This window comes from Oenanthe melanoleuca, chromosome 1A (assembly GCF_029582105.1).
Source record: "Oenanthe melanoleuca isolate GR-GAL-2019-014 chromosome 1A, OMel1.0, whole genome shotgun sequence".
Classification (NCBI taxonomy): Eukaryota; Metazoa; Chordata; class Aves; order Passeriformes; family Muscicapidae; genus Oenanthe; species Oenanthe melanoleuca.
Window position 1 is genome coordinate 33,327,077 of NC_079334.1, and position 20,624 is coordinate 33,347,700.

At 36.5% G+C, this 20,624-nt stretch overlaps 1 protein-coding gene across 1 annotated transcript in view; it reads left to right on the plus strand.

Moving 5' to 3' along the window:
• Positions 1–18,657, plus strand: part of PAWR (pro-apoptotic WT1 regulator) — a 66,118-nt gene extending 47,461 nt beyond the window's left edge. The window contains exons 3-6 of the mRNA XM_056482201.1: positions 2,531–2,565; positions 10,146–10,293; positions 11,595–11,699; positions 16,088–18,657. Coding sequence (XP_056338176.1) covers positions 2,531–2,565; positions 10,146–10,293; positions 11,595–11,699; positions 16,088–16,174 — 375 coding nt within the window. The 3' untranslated portion in view covers positions 16,175–18,657. The remainder of the gene's footprint in view (positions 1–2,530; positions 2,566–10,145; positions 10,294–11,594; positions 11,700–16,087) is intronic.
• Positions 18,658–20,624: the final 1,967 nt, after the last annotated feature.

Consider the following 20,624-nt stretch of genomic DNA (forward strand, 5'->3'; position numbering starts at 1 on the left):
AGTCCAGCTGACTCCAGAGTCTGTAGTTGTTTAAAAATAATGTTTGTTAGTGCATTTTAACTAGCAAATTTGTAATAGTAGGGTTGGTTTAACATCTGGAAAACTTTGTCAGACAGTTGTAAACACAGACAATTCTATTTATTTAAAGCCCAATAACCAGCTTGTTTATGTAATCTCTCTGTTGGCCAGATGAAATGCCAAGATGAGCCAGGAGCAAAGATGAGAGGTAGCCAAGTTCCTTGCATCCTAAAGTGACTTAAAAGCGATTTAATTGGCAATAAATGGTTTCATTAATTGAAGCAGTCTTAGCTGCCTATTCTGTCCTTACCTATTTTCTTGTGCAACAGGTGCATGTCTGTGTGTTAGTCTGTGCAGTGAATCAGATGAAGGAGCTCATGTGGAATGAGACAAATGTTTTCTTTTTACTTGTTTTTTTTCACGTAGATCACACCCTGTCCTGCATTAATACCATTCACACAATCACTTTTGTAGACAAAATGTGTGCATTCTCCTCTAGTGCATTCACTATCTTTGTAGCTCTCTTCAGGATGCTGCCCTTCAACCTACTGCCAGTGCATCTTGAGGATGCCATGGGCCTTCTTTTCTGCAAGGGCACAGTGATGGCTTATGTCTGACTTGATGTACACCAGGATGCCTGGGTTCCTTTCTGCAGCTTTCCACAGCATGTACTCATGCTTGGGATTATTTGTTCCCAGACTCAGGAGCAGGACTTTGCATTTTCCTTTTATTTGGACTTCATGGGGTCTCTTCTGTGCACCTGTTTTTCCAGCCTGTCTGTGTCCCTCTAGATGGCAACACAGTCACCTGATGTATTGTTAACCTCTCATCCAAGCTGTTTGTAGACTGCAAGCTTGCTGAGGCTGTACTTTGTCTCATCATTCAGGTCATTAATGGAGCCATTAAACAGTAGTGGCTCCTGTATCAATCCCTGCAAAGTGGCTGGCATCCAGCTGGACTTAGTGCTGCTGTTCATAACCCTTTGGACCCAGTAATGACTGCATCTCATGGTCTACTTATCTGGCCTCAATTTCCACATAGATATGTTGTGTGGGAAGGTGTTGAAAGCTTTGCTAACATCTAGATAAACGTCATCTGCTTTGCCTTCATTCATCAAGTCTCATCATAGAAGGCTGTCAGGTCATGAGTAGTTTCCTCTTCATATATCCATGCTGATTTCACCTTACTGTCCTTGAGGATTTGCTCCATTTCCTACTCAGGGACTGAGATAAGGACTGCCCTATAGTTCCCTGGATGATCCTTCTTGAAGAAAGGAATGACATTCCTACTTCATTTTAGTCCTCAGAAACCTCCCTCTGCTTCCATGACCTTTCAAAGATAACCTACCCTTAAGTAAACTTTAAAAATAGCATTGATACCATTTAAAATTATGTTTCTCTGTCCTTTAAGTTTCTTTTTCACAGCTGTGAATCACTATTTTTCAGATGCTATCATCAGTGATAAAAATAGTTATTAATGTTAAACCAGCAATTTTGCCAAGTTTGTGGGTTTCTTTAAATAGTTCCCATGAATCTGTTGAATTTTGTCCTGCTTATCTTAGGGATAACGTATAGTGCATATGGCAGAAATTGAAAATGTTTCATAAAATAAAATCAACTTTCAGATCAAGTTTTCTCTATAATGCAAATATTTTTTTTCAATTCTATTTTCTATAGTAAAATAACACTTTTTGTGTGCTACTTTTAAGCTTATTTACTTACAAAGTCACTAGGGTGCTGATCAGTGAAGGCAGTGTAATGTTTTGTAGAATTTTCAGAGTGGATGGAATTTCTCTTGCATCTTATTTTGACAGATCATTTACTTCTTGCTTTCACTAAGTATTGTAAGTAGACAGAATTTCATACTTTGCCTTTTTTTCTCATAAAGGCAATTGTCCATTAGTTCTTTAAATTTTCTTTCCCGACTTTTTACCTGTTAATTGCTGGGGGGTGTTTTTCCTATGACTAAGAAAATAATTGTTTCATGTTGCAACATCCTAAAAAAATATTTATGGTCTTTGTCAAATCTGAGCCATTGTTGAAACATGTCTTAATTTTTGTACTTGACTGCTTCAGTTTTTTTTCCCCTCCAGAAGAATAGCAGTGGTGCTGAGGAGTTGAAACAGTTTTGCTCTGCTGATCTTGGACCAGTTAATGAAATATCCAAACACATGTGTTTCCATACTAATTAGTGGTAGTGGAGGTGTACTGGTGGCAGGATATGAGCTGTTTCACATGTTGTGCATGCAGGGGAATGGAATAAGTGCATCCAGTTTTGTGATGTAGTCAGAAGCAGACACTCAAGGCTTCTGAAGTGATGTTCAGAAGCAGTAACATGGTGACAATAGTCCTGGTATTGTCTGTATTTGACAACAAAATAATACAAAAATGAGTTGTACAGTGGCATGGGACTGCTCCCACTGCAGAATTAGTTTTCTGTGGAGTGATAAAGTATTTTGGCAGTACAGATACAAGACAAATATTAATTAATTTTTCCTCTTTGTTTCTTTTAGGACTCCTCCAGGATGGTTTCAAGCAGGTACAAAAGGTATGAGATATTTGTACACAACAATTTTTTTTTTACATTTCTGCCAGAAATAATGCTGATTGAATGGCTATTTTTAGTAGAAGCCATCATACTGCTACTGTAGATATATGGTCTGATATTGGGCAAAGGACCTGAAAGATGCAGCAAGCTTATCCAAAGCCCTCTATTATGTTACTATTTTTAAATAAATTCAGATAGTGTTTTACTGGATCTTACTAGGGCAGAATAGCTTCCCAATCAAATGTCTAACTTGACTACACATAGCCTAGTAGCCAGCATATTCAAAGTTTAATTTATGAACATTGTATTCTGAAGTACAATAAAGGAAGATAATTTTGTTGCTCTCCACAGTAATACCTGAGAGATGGTTTTATTATACTGCTGTCTCAGTTGTAGCAGGTATTTCTCAAATATAGCATGTCCTGTTTGTTATTTTTTTTGTCTTTGAGTCAAGTATTACCCTGGTCATTACTCCAGCTTTTTAATCAGAGAAATACTTGAGAAGCTCTTGATGCACCTGACCAGTGTGTGACATTTTTGTTCATGTGGAATTAATTCTGACACAACTATCACAACTATTAGGTAATGTTATGGTAACATGGGGTCTAAAATATGTCAACTGAAGCAAGACAATTGTGTAAGAATATTTTTATTTGGTAATGAATGCATTATCTTTTTATATTGGGTAAAACATGTAGGTGGTTAATTCCTCTGTGTGTGTGTATATATATGGTAGAAGAAAGTGCAAAGAGCATCTACAATTGTCTGGTCTTCACCACTCTGTTTTCTACCCCTCAAAATTATTCACCTGTTGAATCATAGAATGGTTTGGGTTGGAAGAGACCTTGAAGATCATGTAGTCCAGTCCCCCCTGCCATGGGCAGGAATACTTTCCAGTGAACTAGATTGCTTAGAGCCCCATCCAACCTGGCCTTGAACACTTAGAGGGAGGGAACACCCATTGCTTCTCTGGGCAACTTGCTCCAGAGTCTCACCTCCCATGCTGTAAAAAATAATAACCTATCCTGTTATGCTTTAGCTTTCCTAGCATGGTGTCTTTTGTATTTATATTCCAGATTCTTGTAAACCCAGCTGAGTGATGCTTTTTATTGCTGTAGAGTTTTCTTTTAAATCACTATGTCATTGCAGAATGGGTGGGCTTATTGTCACAAGCTTACTAACAATGTAATTTCATGATTCATTTCTTATTAATCAAGCACATTTTAGTTCAGTCTTTATTTCCTCTTCAGTTCTGGTGCAGAATTTTATTGCTGTTTGTATCTGCCAAATACTTAGTGGTGTGTGTCATACTTTTGTGGCTTTTCATAAACCTTATCTCTGCTTGCATGCTGTCTATGCTCTCTCACTTGCAAAAACTTGGTTGTGCGTGGGGTGGCAATAAATCGAAGTTTGCACAACCACATTTGTAATTTATTTGAAAATAATCTAATTCTTCTGATTAGCATTGCAAAAGTAGGAAATGCCAAAGGTAGAAAATGCTAAATAACACTTGGTTGTGCAGTCTTTCCTCAGTCAGCTTTAGTTATATTTGGGATATAGAGTCTTTGTTGACTTCCCTTTCAGGACTGGCATCACATTCAGGAGGAATCTGACTTGCTGTGAGCTGCTGTTCAGTGTTTTATGGATGTTGCCATGTATCTTATTTATTGCATAATCTTGAAACTCCATGTTGGAAGTGAATTATTTACCATTGTCAGCACATTTGCCCCGTGCTCACAAATACTCAGTGAGTTTTATTCTCCTTGAGGGATACAATGCCCACTGTGATTGGAGTTATTAGTATCTATTAATTTTCTGTTGGGTTTGAAAATTTCTACCTCCCAGAACTAATTTTTTCTGTGAGGGTTCTTAAGGTATGACTCCCAGTGGTTTTGCTTTCTGGTTTGAATGCTAAAGGAGTCAGAACCTGAATTGTTCTGAGCTTGTTTGTTTCTTCCAACATCTCCAGTAGGTGAAGGTCTTACAGAAAGCAGCCTCCTCTACAGTAATTCTTATTCAGATCACACAGATCTCCCTGAAGTCCCAAATACAGTAGGAGTCCCTTGGAAAGTCAGTTGGTTAGAGCATGGTGCTAATAACACCAAGGCTGTGGATTCAATCCCTGCATGGGCCATTCACTTCAGAGTTGGGCTCAGTGATCCTTGTGTGTCCCTTCCTACTCAGAATACTCTGTGAATCTGTGAAATGGAAAATGCCATTCTGTAATTGCACCTAGAATTGAAATGTTAATGCCTAAAGGCTGAATTGAGATCATAAGGTGCTTCAAGGCTCAAATACCAGCTAAATGTGCTTTTTACAGTCTTGGGTGTACTCCCTTAGGTTTTCAAAGCAAACTGAGAGTGAAGCATGTTCTCACATAGGGACAAACACTTTGAGGTCGTATTTGAAATGTACTTGCAACAGTAAGTGGCCAGTACTTTGTGGGAGAGAGATGTTTGGTAGACTTTATAGACGTCTGATTGCAAAAAGTAAAGTATGTTTTCCTCAAATGTTGGATTCTGTAATAGATTCTCTTTCCCACTGAAAGATTGAATTATTTGCCAGAAATATTCAGGTTGATTTCTTCCATCTTTACAAATTCTGCTTTTTGTCTTTTGCCTTCTTGCTCTCCTCCAGTTTTTCCTTATCAAACATGACATCTTGTTCATCTCAGCATTTTTCTTCACTGGTTTCCATTTCCTAGCCCAGTTAGGCACACTTTTGTTTCTCTTCCCCATTTCTCTTACATCCTTATATTCAATCGTTGAGGTCCTAGTCTTCTCTTTATTATTTGTCTGATTTCTTGTGAGTTTTTGTTTTGTTTTGTTTCTTCCTGTTTTGTTTCCATTATCTGCCCTTTCTGACTTCTAGTCCTGGATTACTGATACTATTATGTATTTCCAGTACTTTTCCTTTCCCTTTAATTGTTTTCATATTTTATGTTATGATCTTAGAGATTCTTTTATAACTTCAACAATTCTGTGGTTCTGCCTCTACTCTGAGATACCCGTCCTCCTGTACCTGACAAGAGAAAAGAGATTTAAAAGCAGAGATCATTTATGTGTGTTCTTACAGAATCATTGTTCTCTTGGTGTGTTCCAGGACTCAAGGAATTGCACAGATTTTACACTATGAATTACACTGGCTACTTTCCCTTATATGGATGCAACAATCTGTGACTAAACATTTATATGGCATAGCTGGGAAACCTGTTTCACTGAGTGTCCATTGACTGGAAAAGATGTTTACAAATGAACTCTGATGGCTGCTGTGTGCTTAGTGGCTTGGACAAACAGAGCCTGTCTCTTTGTGCTGTAAAGTAAATAAAAGTTTGTGATGAGGATTTTAGTTTATGATTGTAGTCTCTCTTCTGAATTTACTTCAGAAATTTTCACACCCCCAAGAAGTTTGTGGAGGGGTTCCTTTGTAGTTGCATGATTAAGCACATAAAATATTTCCAAGAGAAAGTGATGGTTTTGTTGTGGTCTGGAGTTGTACTGTGATATCTATTAAAAGCACAAGCAGAATCTGCAAGGTCAGGCTGACATGAAGGCCACAGGACAGAGTATTTGGGAGCTGTGGTCAGTCATGTGTCCTGTGAGCCTCATGTATTTTAAATGTGTAGGTATACTTAAGTTGTAATAGCCCATATCAATGTCCTGAGACCATAAAAAAGAAGGTGCTTCAGAGCACTCATTGGAGGGACTCTGAAGGAAATGTTTGAACACTGCTGAAATTGTCTTGCTCAGTGTTTTTAGATCATTATAAAACTTAAACTAGGTTGCAGTTTTCTTTCCATCATACTAACCTTGATCTCACTAAAAAAAACCACAGCCATGAAATACTGTTTTATAATGCTTTGCCCAGGCTTGCCTGCTTGTCTGTGCTCAGGAGTTTTGCAGTGAGAACTGGCTTTGGAATCATTGTCTCATCTAGCTTGTTACCTTAGGACTACTGCTTTGCCAATATGAGCATTTTATTTTAGAAAAGGGTCACTTAGGAGGCTTTCCTTGGCTTTCATAGCCCTTCTTGAGACAGTGCTGATGTTATGAGAAGGTGTAGAAGTGTAGGGTTTACTTCTGCAGAAGGTTTTGATGGTCTAAGTTGAGCTGGTTGGAGTTCCTCACTGCCCCTTGTGCCATGCTTATGTGGCTGGGCAGGGTGCTGCTGCAGGGAGCCACTGTGGCTGGAGGTTGATGCCTTCCTTTTGCCTGGCTGCTCAATTTCTGCATCGTAGTTTGAGTAGCTTCCCATTCACCTGAAGGCCAGAGGCAGGAAAAGTGGAAGAGCCTAAGGAAATGTAGTTGTAGAGAAGATGGGACTGCATTTCCTTAGCTCAACTCTGAAAGCCACAAATTTGGCTTAAGCAGTCTGGAATAACAGAAAGCCAAGATGCCCTATTTTGCTTCTTGCAGAGAAGCTCTTAACAGCTGACTGGATTGCAGTGACATAAATAACTAGGAGTTTTCAAATCAGATATAAAATTCTGGCATAAAAATGTACCTGCCATAGTTAAAATACAGTTTTGACAAGGTGATTTTCACTGGGTGAAAAGGCAATTTGGACAGTGCTTTAGAAAGACATTGAGAGACTCAAAGAAGCATTGGAAGGAGCAAGAGAAATTTCATCTTGCTGTAATAATGCATTTAAGCCTGAATATGAATATGATTTTATTGTAAAGAAAATTACTAGGAGCATCATTCCAAATTAAAGTTTCTGTTTCTCTGTAAGAGTAGTCAGACTGATTTTTCTGTATATTTTTTGTTTTAAGTACAGCCAGAAAAAACCCTTGTAAAATATATTTCTATTTGTATCTTTTTATATAGAAACATAATCTACAGGTATACTTCCATAGACAGTATCTTTGTTGGAGGTGGTTCATAGATATTTCCTCTTAGTAAAGAGACTCCAAATTCAGTGGTGCTGTTTTTCTAGTCTTCATTGTGGAAAGGGTCCTGGGGGGCATCAGGCACAGCGTCACAGCCAGGCAAGGGAGGGAATTGTCCCCTCTGCTCTGAGCTGGGGCAGCCTCACCTCCAGTGCTGGGGGCAGCTTTGGGGAGCACAGTATAAAACAGACATTAGGCTCTTAGAGAACACCCAGAAGAGAGCAACAAGGATGCTGAAGGGACTGGAGCAGAAGCCCTCTGAGGAATGGCTGAGATCACTTTGTCTGTTCAGCCTGAGAAGGTGAGACTGAGGGGAGACCTCACTGCAGTCAGAATTTCCTCAGGAGGGAAAGAGGAGAGTCAGGTACAGCTATCTTGCCACTTGTGGTGCATGACAGGACTCAAGGGAAGGGCATAAAGCTGAGTCAGAAGTTTAGATTGGATATGAAGAAGTTTTCTACCCAGAGGGTGTTTGGGCACTGGAATATGTTTCCCAGGGCAGTGGTCACAGCATCAAGCCTGTCTTGAGTTCAAGAAGCGTTTGAGCAATGCTGTCAGGCACATGTGACTATTGGGGTGTCCAGGGCCACCAATGGGACTCAGTAGTCCTGATGGGTCCCTTCCAACTCAGCATATTCTGATTCTGTGATTCTTTCTCATTGCATCTGAAGACATAGATTCCATTCTTTGTTTCTGTTGTGTCATGGATAGTATATTTTTTGCCATTGCTGTGTACTGGCCATTGATAATAACCAAAATAATGAACTTTATATCTATCATGTTGCTTGTGTTAGGTTATGAACAGATACCTCCTTAAATGTTTTTTTTAAATCCTGTTTCCTAAAAGTCTCCACGATATGTCCTTTATACTTTCCTACAATGAAAAGGAATGTGTTCAGTAGTGACTGCTGCCCAGTGGAGGAGGTGAGGAAATTGAGTGTGAGTTTCAGGGAAAAAGCCCTGAAAATTAAAGCATTTTCTTTACTAATGAAACCCTTCCTGTCCAGGCATTCTTTCTTCTAATCTTTGTGTAGGAGCTTCTGCTGACTTCACTGGAGCCAAGTTGAAATACTCCAGTATGCTGACAAAAGTATTCATTTTTAAATGATGAAAAATTGAAATTTTTTTTTCGTGTGGTCTCTTGAGACATTAACAGCATGAAACTACATGTCTTTTAGGAAGCTCAATAATTTAGAATTTATAGAGTTAAGTTAAAATATTTCTCCTATGTTGTGTTGCAACATGCATATCCGGTCCTAGAAATGTTTTTTTAAGAAATCTTCTGGATGAAGAATAAACAGTGCTAAATATGGTAATAACATTAAGCTACAAAATTCCTTACAATTGTGTCAGTGTGTCTTGGAAACTTCACACATACTGGAGCAAAAGAATATTTATATCCACAAAAAGACATCACTTTGCCAGATACTCCTGCTTTTGATTTGTACTGTGTCCATCTAAATCTGCACATTGTCAGCAGGGGTCTTCTAGAGTTAGGAAATGCAAACTTGTTAAATGAACACATTAATCATACACTCTTCTGTGTTTTAAAGGAAATGTTGTGGGATGCTCATAGTGCTTTTCATTTTTTTCTAAGTGGTCTAGAGCACCAGTGTATACATACTTCAGCTGTGTGATTTTGCAGAATTACAAGCTGGTTGATATTGGAAGGGACCCCGGGGGAAATCTTGTCCAGTCCCTTGCTCAAGCAGGGCCACCTAGAGCTGATTATTGAGGACCATCTCCAGGTGGCTTTTGAGTACCTCCATTCTTTGTTTTTGTCCTGGCAGTTTGTCTGTATATTTTAAGGCTAAGAAGTGTAATTTTGGTGAATTGGAGACGGAAAGTCTCTTTGCCTGCTCCCAGGGCACTCTGTTCTGTTGTTCTTAGTTATTCATTAGAATCTTCATTGAAGGTAAGTAACATTACTGGTAGGAAGAAAATGGCTATGGGAAGGACACTGTTAGTTTTGTGACAGAAAACACTTGGCTTGTACATACCACTAGTAATGGAGAGCCTGCATGCTTTTTAAAAATCTAGCCTAGCTTATGTGCACTTGCAGTGCTTATCTGTTGATTCCATGACAGTGATTTTTAATTAATAGACACATATCTAAACTGAAAAACCCCTGGACAACATAAAGAGTGAACGTCAGCCAAGGGAGCTCTGACAAATTCCCCTGTACCAAAGTTCTGAAGTAAAATATTTGGAGATGGCATAAAATTAGTTTGTTGGGTCACTTCACTTTCTCACTTCATTTGACTTTCCATTCCCTTACAGGCCAAATCCATAGTTCCTGAAAAGTTAGTCAATATTCTTCTTATGTTTTGGACATGTACTTGTTTTTTTTATCCCTTATGCTTTCATCTAGTTAAAAAGATGCTTGGTTTAAACTCTGTAGTGACACTTTATTTCTTGAAATAAAGCTATTTAGCTTGGTTTTTAATGTGCATAGTTGATGAAACTTGAAAAATAGGATAAGTGTGTGTTTATAGTGTATTACCCATGTGATGAAAGCTGCATTATCTAAGTATTCGAATCCTGAGGCAGTGAATTTAGTGAGTTCTCAGCCACACAAGAGCTGCAGTTTTAGACTGACCTATTGACTGCTTTGGAAAGCACTTCTGTGACTGCTCTCATTTCCATTTTGTTAGATGTGTAACTAGTGTCTGCTGTGCTCTGCCTTTCACAGCATGACTAATACACCAGAAGATGATGTCCCAAACAGATATTCCCGAACAGAGAGGACAACTTACAGCAGATACAGCAGAGATGCAAATTCCTCTGGCAGTTCTCTACCAAGTAACACTTTGGAAAAGAGGATTGAGGAGCTTGAAAGGGTAAGTACCAACTAACCTTTCCATGGCATACATCTGAAATACAGCACTTTTGAAACTCCGTAGGAAAATTTGCAAGTAAAATACATAGAAATGATACAAAATGCTTGAAGCATGGATAGTTATGTCTACAAAAATCTATAAAGAGTCAGACTGACTGAGAAGAATGTGAACTTTCAAATCACAGATGTTTAGTTTTCATTTGGTATATAAGTGAGAAATAGTTAAGGTAAAGATAATGCACTTTGAGAGCCAGCAGTGCTCTGCGGGCTTCCCTTATGTACCTCATGTCACACCAACACAGAGCAAATGTCTTGGGGGAAGAAGGAGCTCTCTAAAGGTTACAAGCCAGTTTCTGATCTACTTGTTGGTTTGGTTTTTTTTTAGTATACCAAAATACTGTAAAATTTAATTATTATCCAGTTGTTTGTTAGAGCTGAAAACATTTAAAATACAGATTTTTAAATTATTTTCATTGTTTCACACTGATTTAATAAAAACAGTTTTGGGAAAATGTAATAATGTTAAAGCTGAGCTTTTCACCTAAGCTAGTGTTTTGCTAAGTAATGTCATCTGTGTAATCTATTACTGGCTTCTCTTTTTCTGAGGTGGATTTTTTGTGGGTAACTGAGCAAGTATTCTTGAATCATATGGGTGAAAGTTATTAAGTAAACAATTTGAATAGGTGTTTTTTTTTTTTTTTTTTTTGAAAGGGGGAAAATAACATATATTCTGTAGAAATTACTAATTTTGGTTTAAGACTTGAGGAGCCTTCATTCGAGTAAAGTACATCATAATCCTCCCTTCTAAATCAGCTTCTTTCTGAAAAACTTTATTTGCCATAATAAAAAGCAGAAGATTTAAGCACCTTCTTTCCTAATGAACATTTTCATTCTTTCTCATCACATTCAGGCCCACAGATTTAAAGATGTGTCTTCATTTCTTGCTAGTGGCATTATAGAAACACCAACTACAATTTGGGAGCTGATACTTTCCATTTACTTCTGTTTTGGGCCCCTGTCCAATTCTGTGTTCATGCTTAAGTTAAATATAAATTAGAACATTATGACTTGAATCAGATATCAAAACGGGTTTGCTGTTGGTAAAATATTCTTAGATGTGATTCTTTAGTTCCTTGAAATGCAAAAGGACTTGAAGATGTAGGTTTGACCTGCTGTAGGAAAGGAATTATAGATAATATGTGTGTGTGTATGTTCTTTCTTTGTTTTAGAAGGTATTAACTTAAAACTGTCTCTTAGAACAAGAATTTGCATTTCTAACTTCATTCTGTATTCTGGTTATAGGAACTTGCAAAAGAAAGACAGGAAAATGCAAGATTAATGAAGATGGCTCAGGACAAAGAAGAACTAATTGGAAAGCTGAAAGAAGAAATTGATTTATTAAACAGAGTAAGCAAATACTTTCTTACATGGCCCTATAAAGAGGAAATAAGTGTCTGCATTCTCTGTGGTGTTCTTCAGACACCACATTCATTGGGCAAGGTCAAAAAATAAGTAATTGAGGGGTTGTTTTTGTATTTGTGTATCTTTTCAAGAGGTGTGTCAGTAAGTTATATTTTCTTTCTAAGATGACTTGTATTTGTTATGATTAACTTCCCTATGTCCAGTGTTATTAGAGTACCTCAATTCCTTATTGCTCTAAGTGTTCATAGAGCAAGGTTATAAAAGCAAAAGCTCTTTATATTTTGGCAGATATTCTCATACTCTTTATTGTTGATCCCAAGTAAAGGCAGAACAAGACAGAGAGCAGGAGACATGAGGTAACATCACCAGGCAAGGAGTGAAGGTGGGAGAAGAGGATGCTTGGAAAGGGGACAGGATGAGAAGTTCTAAAGTTGATAGAAAAAAGTTGCACCAGTTTTAAGGGCAAACAGGACTTCTTTCATAGAGTGGATTATTGTCCTCATTCTGCCTTCCTGGCTGAGGTGTGGAGTCCTGATGTTCTAGAGATATATGCCTCTCTTCTAGTCTAGTGCAGATAAGGCTCTGCTCTGGTCAGTCCATCAGTGAAGGGAGAAAATAACTGCATGAAGAGTGTCAGACCTACATTTTGCAGCTCTTCATTAGTAGCAAAGGAGGACAGCATTCAGAAGTTTGCAAACTAACCTAGAAAGTTAAAAGAAATTAGATTATTCTGAAACACATATTTTGGTTTTTTATATGGAGACAGTTGGAAGTAAATCTTTAGGATAAATGAAGTATTGTCTGTTTTGGAGAGATTTCTGTTTCAACTGAGGCATTGCTCTACATGCAGTTCTTTTATACTGCAAAAATCTGTCACTTCTAAGCTGATGGCTTTATTGCAGTTGAGGCAGGTGTTCATTCCTTCTGCATAATGGATGGCAAAGCTATTTAATACTGTTGGTCTGTCCCGACTCAAAGGTCGGAAAGAACAAATCAAAAGAACCTGAATGACTGAAATCTTGGGATTTAGGACCACAACTTTTTGAGAAGTTTTATGTTCCAGAAGCCATGTTATTTTTTGGCTATACTTGAAGTATGATGTTCTAAATGAAATCCATCATGTGTCCGAACTAGAAACTGTCTTTGAACATCCGTAGTAAAGTCAAGTACTGTCTGTGCATTGCCTGTGTTAAGTACAGGGGCAATTTCTGATTATTGTATGGAAGAAAACATAACCTGAATAAAGTAATTTCAAAACCAGCTTTGTAACATATTGACTAAAGTTTTACCTTCCATGAGATCTACAAAGCTGTCTTACTGGTGCTCCCTAGCTAGATCCTTTTAAACACAGAAGAGAGGGGATTTTCTTGGTCCATCGGGTCAGCATTTTCCATACCTTTAACATTGTCTGTTTGTTCAATAGAGTGCAGGTTATTTATGTCTGTGTCTCTTGGGCTTTTCTTAACGATGAAATAGCTGCATTTTGATTTTATGACCAGCATAATTATTTGTCTTCTTGAACTCATGTCTCAAGTGATGCTTCCATTAGAACAAATAAAGTTTTGCTTTCCTGTTTATTAACTCTTGAATTTGGTTGTTTCTCTATTGGCTATCCATGTGGATTTAGAAAGGGAGAAGGTTTAAAAAATTAAGAAAAACTGCAGAAATACCACATCATTCTCATGACAGAAGGTTATGAAAGTTAATATGGCAGTTGTATTTGCTTCAGGTTTATTATCATAACTGAGAACATGAGAGCCAGCACTTGGACATCCATCTGCTCTTCAAGGAGTTCTCTTCTGTAGGCCTAGCACCAGGATTGATGCTTTTCATGGAAGAACAGTTGTGATCTTCAGCCTTCTGTTCAGATAAAAGAATGTCCTGAAGACTGAACTTTATTTATTGAGTCTATGCAGAGGTCTTATTAAAAAATGTTGCTGGTAGGCAGCCTAAATATGGGTCTTTAAATGTGACCATCTGCACATTCATGGTTTTCCTCCAGCTTCTCTGTTCATCAAAATATACAGTTATCGGATAGTAACTTGCACAGGTATGGAAAGAATGTCACATCAGATACCCTAGATAAAGCCTTTAAAAGCTATTTCACTGCATATTGCATATCTTTCTGACTGCTCAGTCTACATTTAGCAAAATGCTCTTTCTAGTCAGTTCATAACCACAGATACGTCCCTGATTGGCAAGGATTTTGTGTTGCATTTGAAAAACTTTTTCCCAGAATCATGAAATCTTCTTGGTAGAACTTTTCTCATTTTAATGAGTGTATCAATTTAATGTGACAGTATCATTTTACTGAGATCAGTTGGTACATCACAGAGATACTTAAAGAATGAGCTGCAATCATACTGATGAACAGAAAAGACTTTCTGCTATAAATGACATTCTCTCATTCCAGTATATTAGACATTAAAAGTATGTCTGCCCTGTTTTTTGTAAGAAAAGGGCAATTGCTTCATAAAAACCTGAAATATCTGAAAGGCATCTCAAAATATTTAAATACTTTGCAGTCAAAGTTCAACTGTCTACTAGTTTACACTTAGTCATCTCTGACCTCACTGACACGCCATTGTAGTTAAAAGTGTGTTTGGGGATAGTCTGTCAGTGAGGATTTACAGTCCAGTTAGTGTCAATTGTGTAGGTATCAGTTCTTTCAGTTCTTGAAACTCAAGCTTTGCTGCTATTGCATTTTTTTTAGCTAATAAGCATAAATTAGTGTTGTAATTTTGAATAAGATACTTTAAATTTCAGAGTTTCAGAATCCTTTCCATCTCTCAACCAAACGTTTATGTAGATACTTGAAATGCAGCAGTTATTTTTCCTGGCTTATATTCAAGAAAGTTTTACATGTAGTAGTAATTTTTGGAATGTTATTTTTGCAGCATAAACATTTAACACACTTTTAATATTTTATTTTGAGTCAATTATACTAGAACTTTAAACAGGAGGTTTTTAGGTAAGCTTTAATTGAGGCATCCAATAGCTAGATCAGCAAGTTTGAACATTATATATACACCAAACTAAAGAGATATATAATTTTATTGAAAATGTGTTGTCCCTTCCATCTGATTATTGATCTGAATCACATAAGAGAATATAAAGTATATTTGTTTTTAGTAAATTGTATTTGTTGTCTCTATCCACCAAAACTTGCCCTGTTTTCTTAAGTCACTTGTATCTGTTACGTTGGAGTGGTCAAATGCCTTTCCTGGAAGTGATTAATACTGTGATGCAGCTTTACTTCTGTGAGACAAAGAGGAATTTCTGCTAGTGATTTCTTGATTGTACTTTAGAAAACAATAAAGGGATTGCAAAGATATGGAGGTATGGATTTTTAGCTTGGCAAACTGAAGAGGCTTTTAAAAATCATTATACCAATTGAACAGATGATCTCTATTGTGCACTTCTGGAATGACCTCACTGAGAAAGAAATAAGAAACTGGGCTTTGTATGTCAAACACTACTTAGCAAAGGACCAAGAGAGAAAATCTTCTTTGCTATTTAAGGCAAGAGTACAGTTTGGCAGACTTGAATCAAAAAACACATAGGGTCTCCAGTAAGAGTTCTGGTTCTTTTTCCTTTGCCTACCTTTAATTTTTTTCCTTAAAATCCTGTCCTTGACATCACTCTTCTGTTTCATTCTTTTCTAGTTTCTGTTTCTTGCATGTGGTTTTTGTACAGCAAAATTTTTTTATTGAAATAATGTTTGTATTAAGCAGTCATTATCACTGGTTCTCACTTTCAAGGCTTGAAAAAACTTGAAGTGAAATGGGAACTGGTGAAATGGTAGTTAGTGGAAAAGACACAAACATTTGGGATGAAAGCAATCTATTTTGAGCACCCATTACTACTCTGTGCACCCTGTCTGTTCTTCCAGTAGCACTTCAGACAGAAGGTACGGAGTCTATTTATTTTTTTTACAGAAAACAGAAAAAAGTGGACTGGTATATATTTTTCTGAAAATTTTGATACTTAATACACAAAATAGGTCTTCTTGCAGTAGTAACCAGTAATCTGTATATATGAGAGCATAGTTGTAGACGAGCAGTTGAGGAAGCAGGAGCAGTAGCCGATTAATACACACTGTATATGCCAGAAAAAGAATCACCCCCATTCTATTTTGGTTTCTTTATTAATTCCTGCTGTAGCTTTGATTTGAACATGTTTCTGTTTAAGGTGCTTGGGAATATAATATTAACATTTTGATATTGCAGTAACACTTGGATACAGGCTGGTTTAACAGTTCTAAGGGTACCTACTATGACACTAATCCTTCCCTTCCTCATTTCAGAGCTGCTACTAATTGAGAGTTTGAATTTCCATCCTGAGAAGTGTTTGTTTTTTTTTTTCTTGTACAGGATCTAGATGATATAGAAGATGAAAATGAACAATTGAAGCAAGAAAATAAAACCCTCTTAAAAGTTGTTGGACAGCTGACAAGGTAGAAGATTCAGGCATCAGTGAGGAAAGATTTTAAAAACTACTGATTGAACATTAAGGTCAATATAGTAATATTTCTTGTGTTGCAGTATGTTGTAATAACTGTCTTTGTATTTATTGTTAGGAAACCAGATGAATGTTTATTTTCATAGTACTTTCTCCTTCGTTCAATGAAATGGCATAAAATTTGGAGTGTATTTTTAACTTTCTTTTCACAGAAGCATAAGTAAAATTTTTGGCATGTTTCAAAATTTTAAGTTCAAAAACATTTGGATTTTGTATCTTCAGATTACAGCTGCATAAATTACAGTAATCTAAAATTCATAGCACCAAGATCACTTTTAGTCCATGTGGGTGTATATTTTTGAAATGAATGGAAGCAATACATATAAGCTTTGTTTACACAGATTCAAAATATGTATTTTGGGAAATGCTTCCTTTTTTGTTCATACAGCTGTAAAGTGGATGCCTTATTACTGATGTATAGCATTTTGCAGATTGATGACTTGCTCTAGAACTCTTGTATGTTGAGGTTTTTTTACTTTGTCTGAAAGATTGACAATAGTAGAGAGTAGCATTTTTTTTTTTCTGTGTTTAACAGTATTCTGTCAGAAGGGGAACGTTTTACTAAAAAACAAATGCAAAATACCACAAAGCCAAATAAATCACCTCTGGTATCAGCAATAATAAGTTCTTAGAATCACATTGAAGTTGTGCACTGCAGTTTATTTTATGGCTTTTGCTTTGGCAATGAGATGCAAGTTTGCAATCTGACAGTTAGTTTGCTGTGTTGAGAATTCAAACAAAGCCTGGAGCTTTCATTCTAGTGAAGACACTTCTTGTTGTCATCTTAAAATTTGTAGTGATCATAACCCATACAAGTTTTTTGGATTTTTTTTTTTTTAAGCTGAGTGAAATTTTTTTTGTACATGATGAACTGGAGGGGCATACTGGTGATTTGTGCCTTTTTGAAACATCAGATGATATACAAAATCTTTGATTTTAAACTAACAAGTCATTTAAAAAGTGCCTGGTCAGATGTTACAATCCAGTTATGACTGTGTGCAGATTCTTCTATAACATGATAGCTGACAAAATTTTCATTAGACTTTAACCACAGACCTCAGTTAACATTTAGACTGAAAATTATTTGTACTTTTTTCTATCTTAGTACAGCACATTTTGCATTTTTGGTCAGATTAAGTGTACATATCCTTTGAGAAAAAGAAATTAAAATATTGCGGAGTCCAGGCTTTTTCTGTACAATTTTGAAGTTTGGTGTCAGAAAGTTACATGCATATAGTTCTTGTTACCTTAAAACTTAAAAGCAACTTTAATATAACAATATAACAGTATTGTTATATTGATATATATGTGGAATACATATAACAATTACCTCTTCAGATTTGCCAATTGTTTTCATAATGAGCATTTAATGGCTGTGTTTCTTAAATTTAAAATCCAGCTATTATTATTACATTTTGGATTGTTTTGGATATAGCATAGGTTATTTTGTATTTGTGCATTCTAATGAGGAAAAACTTTTCAAGCTTTAAAGTGTTTTTCAAGACACTTATAGTCCAGGATGCCTCATTGTTTTCCTTCACAGTGATGAGATTCCATGGAACACCGTTTAAAACCTTTGCTCAGGGGGTTAAATGGTATAGGGGGTTTGTATGAGCCCTTTGAACTACAATGTACACCAGTGAGTATTGCCTGTAATATTATTGAAACAGTAAGAGGTCCCTTAATTTATGAGTTCCATGAAATTAAATAATCAAAGACAAAATAAAGCCAGTTGAGATGTGTGCCTTTTGAATAAATATGAAACTTTCTCTGGAAGAACATCTGATTTTCTTTGTGTACTAGGTAGGATATACATGTACCCGTGTGCTGTATGGGATGTCAAACATTGAAGTGTTATTAAGGACATACTGCAGTACACACAGATATCAATATAAAGTTGCAAATGAGATGTTTCATGTACCTTTTAAACCAAAGAAAAATAGCAACAAAGAACATAAACAAGAGTTACTTGTCTTCATATTACCTCTTCTTGGCTGCAGTAATGCCGGAATTAGAATTATTTTTTTTAACTTGTACATAAAACTGACAGAAGTATTTGGCAGAATTTCTGGATTTCTAATGTAACTGTTCTTGTTGAGGGCTAGTTGTGATTCTTCTGCTCTGGAAAACTTGTGGTAGTTGAGTTTTCCTCTGAAAACAGTCTCATAATCATAATGCAGAGTGATTTTTTTTTTTTTTTTTTTTTAAAGTATCCATTTTATGTGTTTAAAAAATTTAAACATCATTAACCTGTGAGTAACTGAATATCCATTTTAGTTTTGAACAGTGACTAGTTGTGGTGATACTTGTTATCAGATTAAAAAATGATTTTGAGATTCTTCTACTGCAGGTAAAAGGTATATGTTTAATAATAAAGATTGTTTGCCTTTGTTCCAATAAAACAAAATTCTTTTTAATCCAGGCTGAGTACTTACTGTCTTTAAAGGAGAATTAATACTGTCTGTCTAAAATTCTAACAGGATTTGTCCTTTGTAGTGTGAAGTTCCCTGAACTGCTGAAATTAGTTTTGCATTCACATTGGAGTTTTCAAGTGTGTATGCATAAACAGACACACAAGAGAGAAATCTGTATATTTACACTATGCCTACTTTTTGCTTCAGGTGATAGTGAGTATTCTTCCATCAATTAGATGGAAATTATCTTTTGTCCTACTTCAAAGTAGAAGTGTACCCCTTCCCAGGAAAAGGAAGAATGTTACAGTGCTGTTTCTACAGCAAGTGAATTGATTTAACTTGATTTAACTTCTGAATGCTGGATATAAGTGCATGTTCTCTTCTCCCACACAAGCAGAATTGATAAAGGCACTCTCCTTTTCACTCAGCTGCAGACTACACATAAAGAGAACAGGTGGATAATCAGTAAATATTGGGGAGATAATAACTATATCACAGTATGTAATGTTGTTGTTTTAAAAGAATGTAAACATAAATACCACAAGCAGCCATGCATTCAACACCATGGTTACACTAAGGATAAGACATTATCCATTAACACCATTTGCTCTTAGTAAATTTAAAATGTTAGGTGAATTTGGGTAAGGATGACTGCCTTTATGGAGTCATAGTGGCTTTTAGATTAGTTTTAAAATACAAAATGATGTCTTTCCTCAGTTTTCACCTTTGACATTTTAGGTTCCTCGGTCTTGGAGGGAAGTTTTAACTCCAAGTACACAAGTGCCTTTTCTGTGCTCCTTCTTTAATCACTGGATTTGCCATACAATAGTTACCTGATCTTAGCACTTGGTATGTTTTCCTGTGGGTATTGTAATTTTTCTCTCATAACTTAACTCTTTGTATCTTTTGATAAATTCTTCTTTCCCTTGTTCTTCTAGAAATTTAAGTGGTATCTGTGAAGTGTAACTACATCCATAAACCTATTAGCTGGATTTTCTCCAGCTCAAATATTTATATGAAAAATATTTCTCATAAACTGAGGAATGTACTTCTGCTGAAATTTGGTTTGGGACACTTAAGAACTTACCGTGCTTTTGAGAGGAACTGAATAAGAATACTGAGACAATCTAATGTCCTAGTTGTACTGTAAAAAGTTCTGTTAGTCTCCAATTATTAAAAGTGAAACCTTTTGGAAATATCACATGTTAGAGTAATGGTGGTGTATGGAGAGCATTTGGACAGGATTCAACAACAGGACACACATCCATCTAATGTGTCCCAAAATAGCCGAATTCTCTATGCAGGTCTAGTGGATTTCCACCTAAATCTACAGCTTTGCAGCTGATCCATTCCTGTCTAGCAGCTGACAGCCCTTCAGGTGTGGAAATGGATGTGTAGGTCTCCCTTGGCATTCCTTGAGCAGGAAGGCCTATTTCATACCCAGTAGCCATAGTCTGTCTTGTTAGTATTTCAGGAGGGATTTCTGTTTAAACAAAATTGACCTTCAATCTCTGGATTCACTAGAGACATTTGATGTAATATTAAGCAATTGGCATGTTTTAATAATTGATTAGGAAATGGATGACATATTTTATACCACATAAGAAAAGAATGTTTCATATTCTTATGCAATGTCAAGTCTGCTAGACCTTCTCTTGAAGTGAAAGGTGCTTCCCCTGGGAAAGACTCTTTTAACACCTTTAAGTTGGGCCCATTTTATAGCCTGATGAAGGTGCTTATCTCAATAAACCCAAAGCCACCAGGTCTTCTTTTAATAGCACTAGAAGTGAAAATGTCTTTGGAAGAATTCTAGGAACTGATGTGAGGGTAATGTCTTAAGACTGTAAGTCCTTGTTTTCTTTTGGGCTTTGAGCAACCTGATCTAGTGAAAGGCATTCTTTTCCATGGCAAGGAAGGGGAGAACTAGGTTATTTCTGAGGTGTCTTCTAAGCCAAACCGTTCTGATTCTTCATTG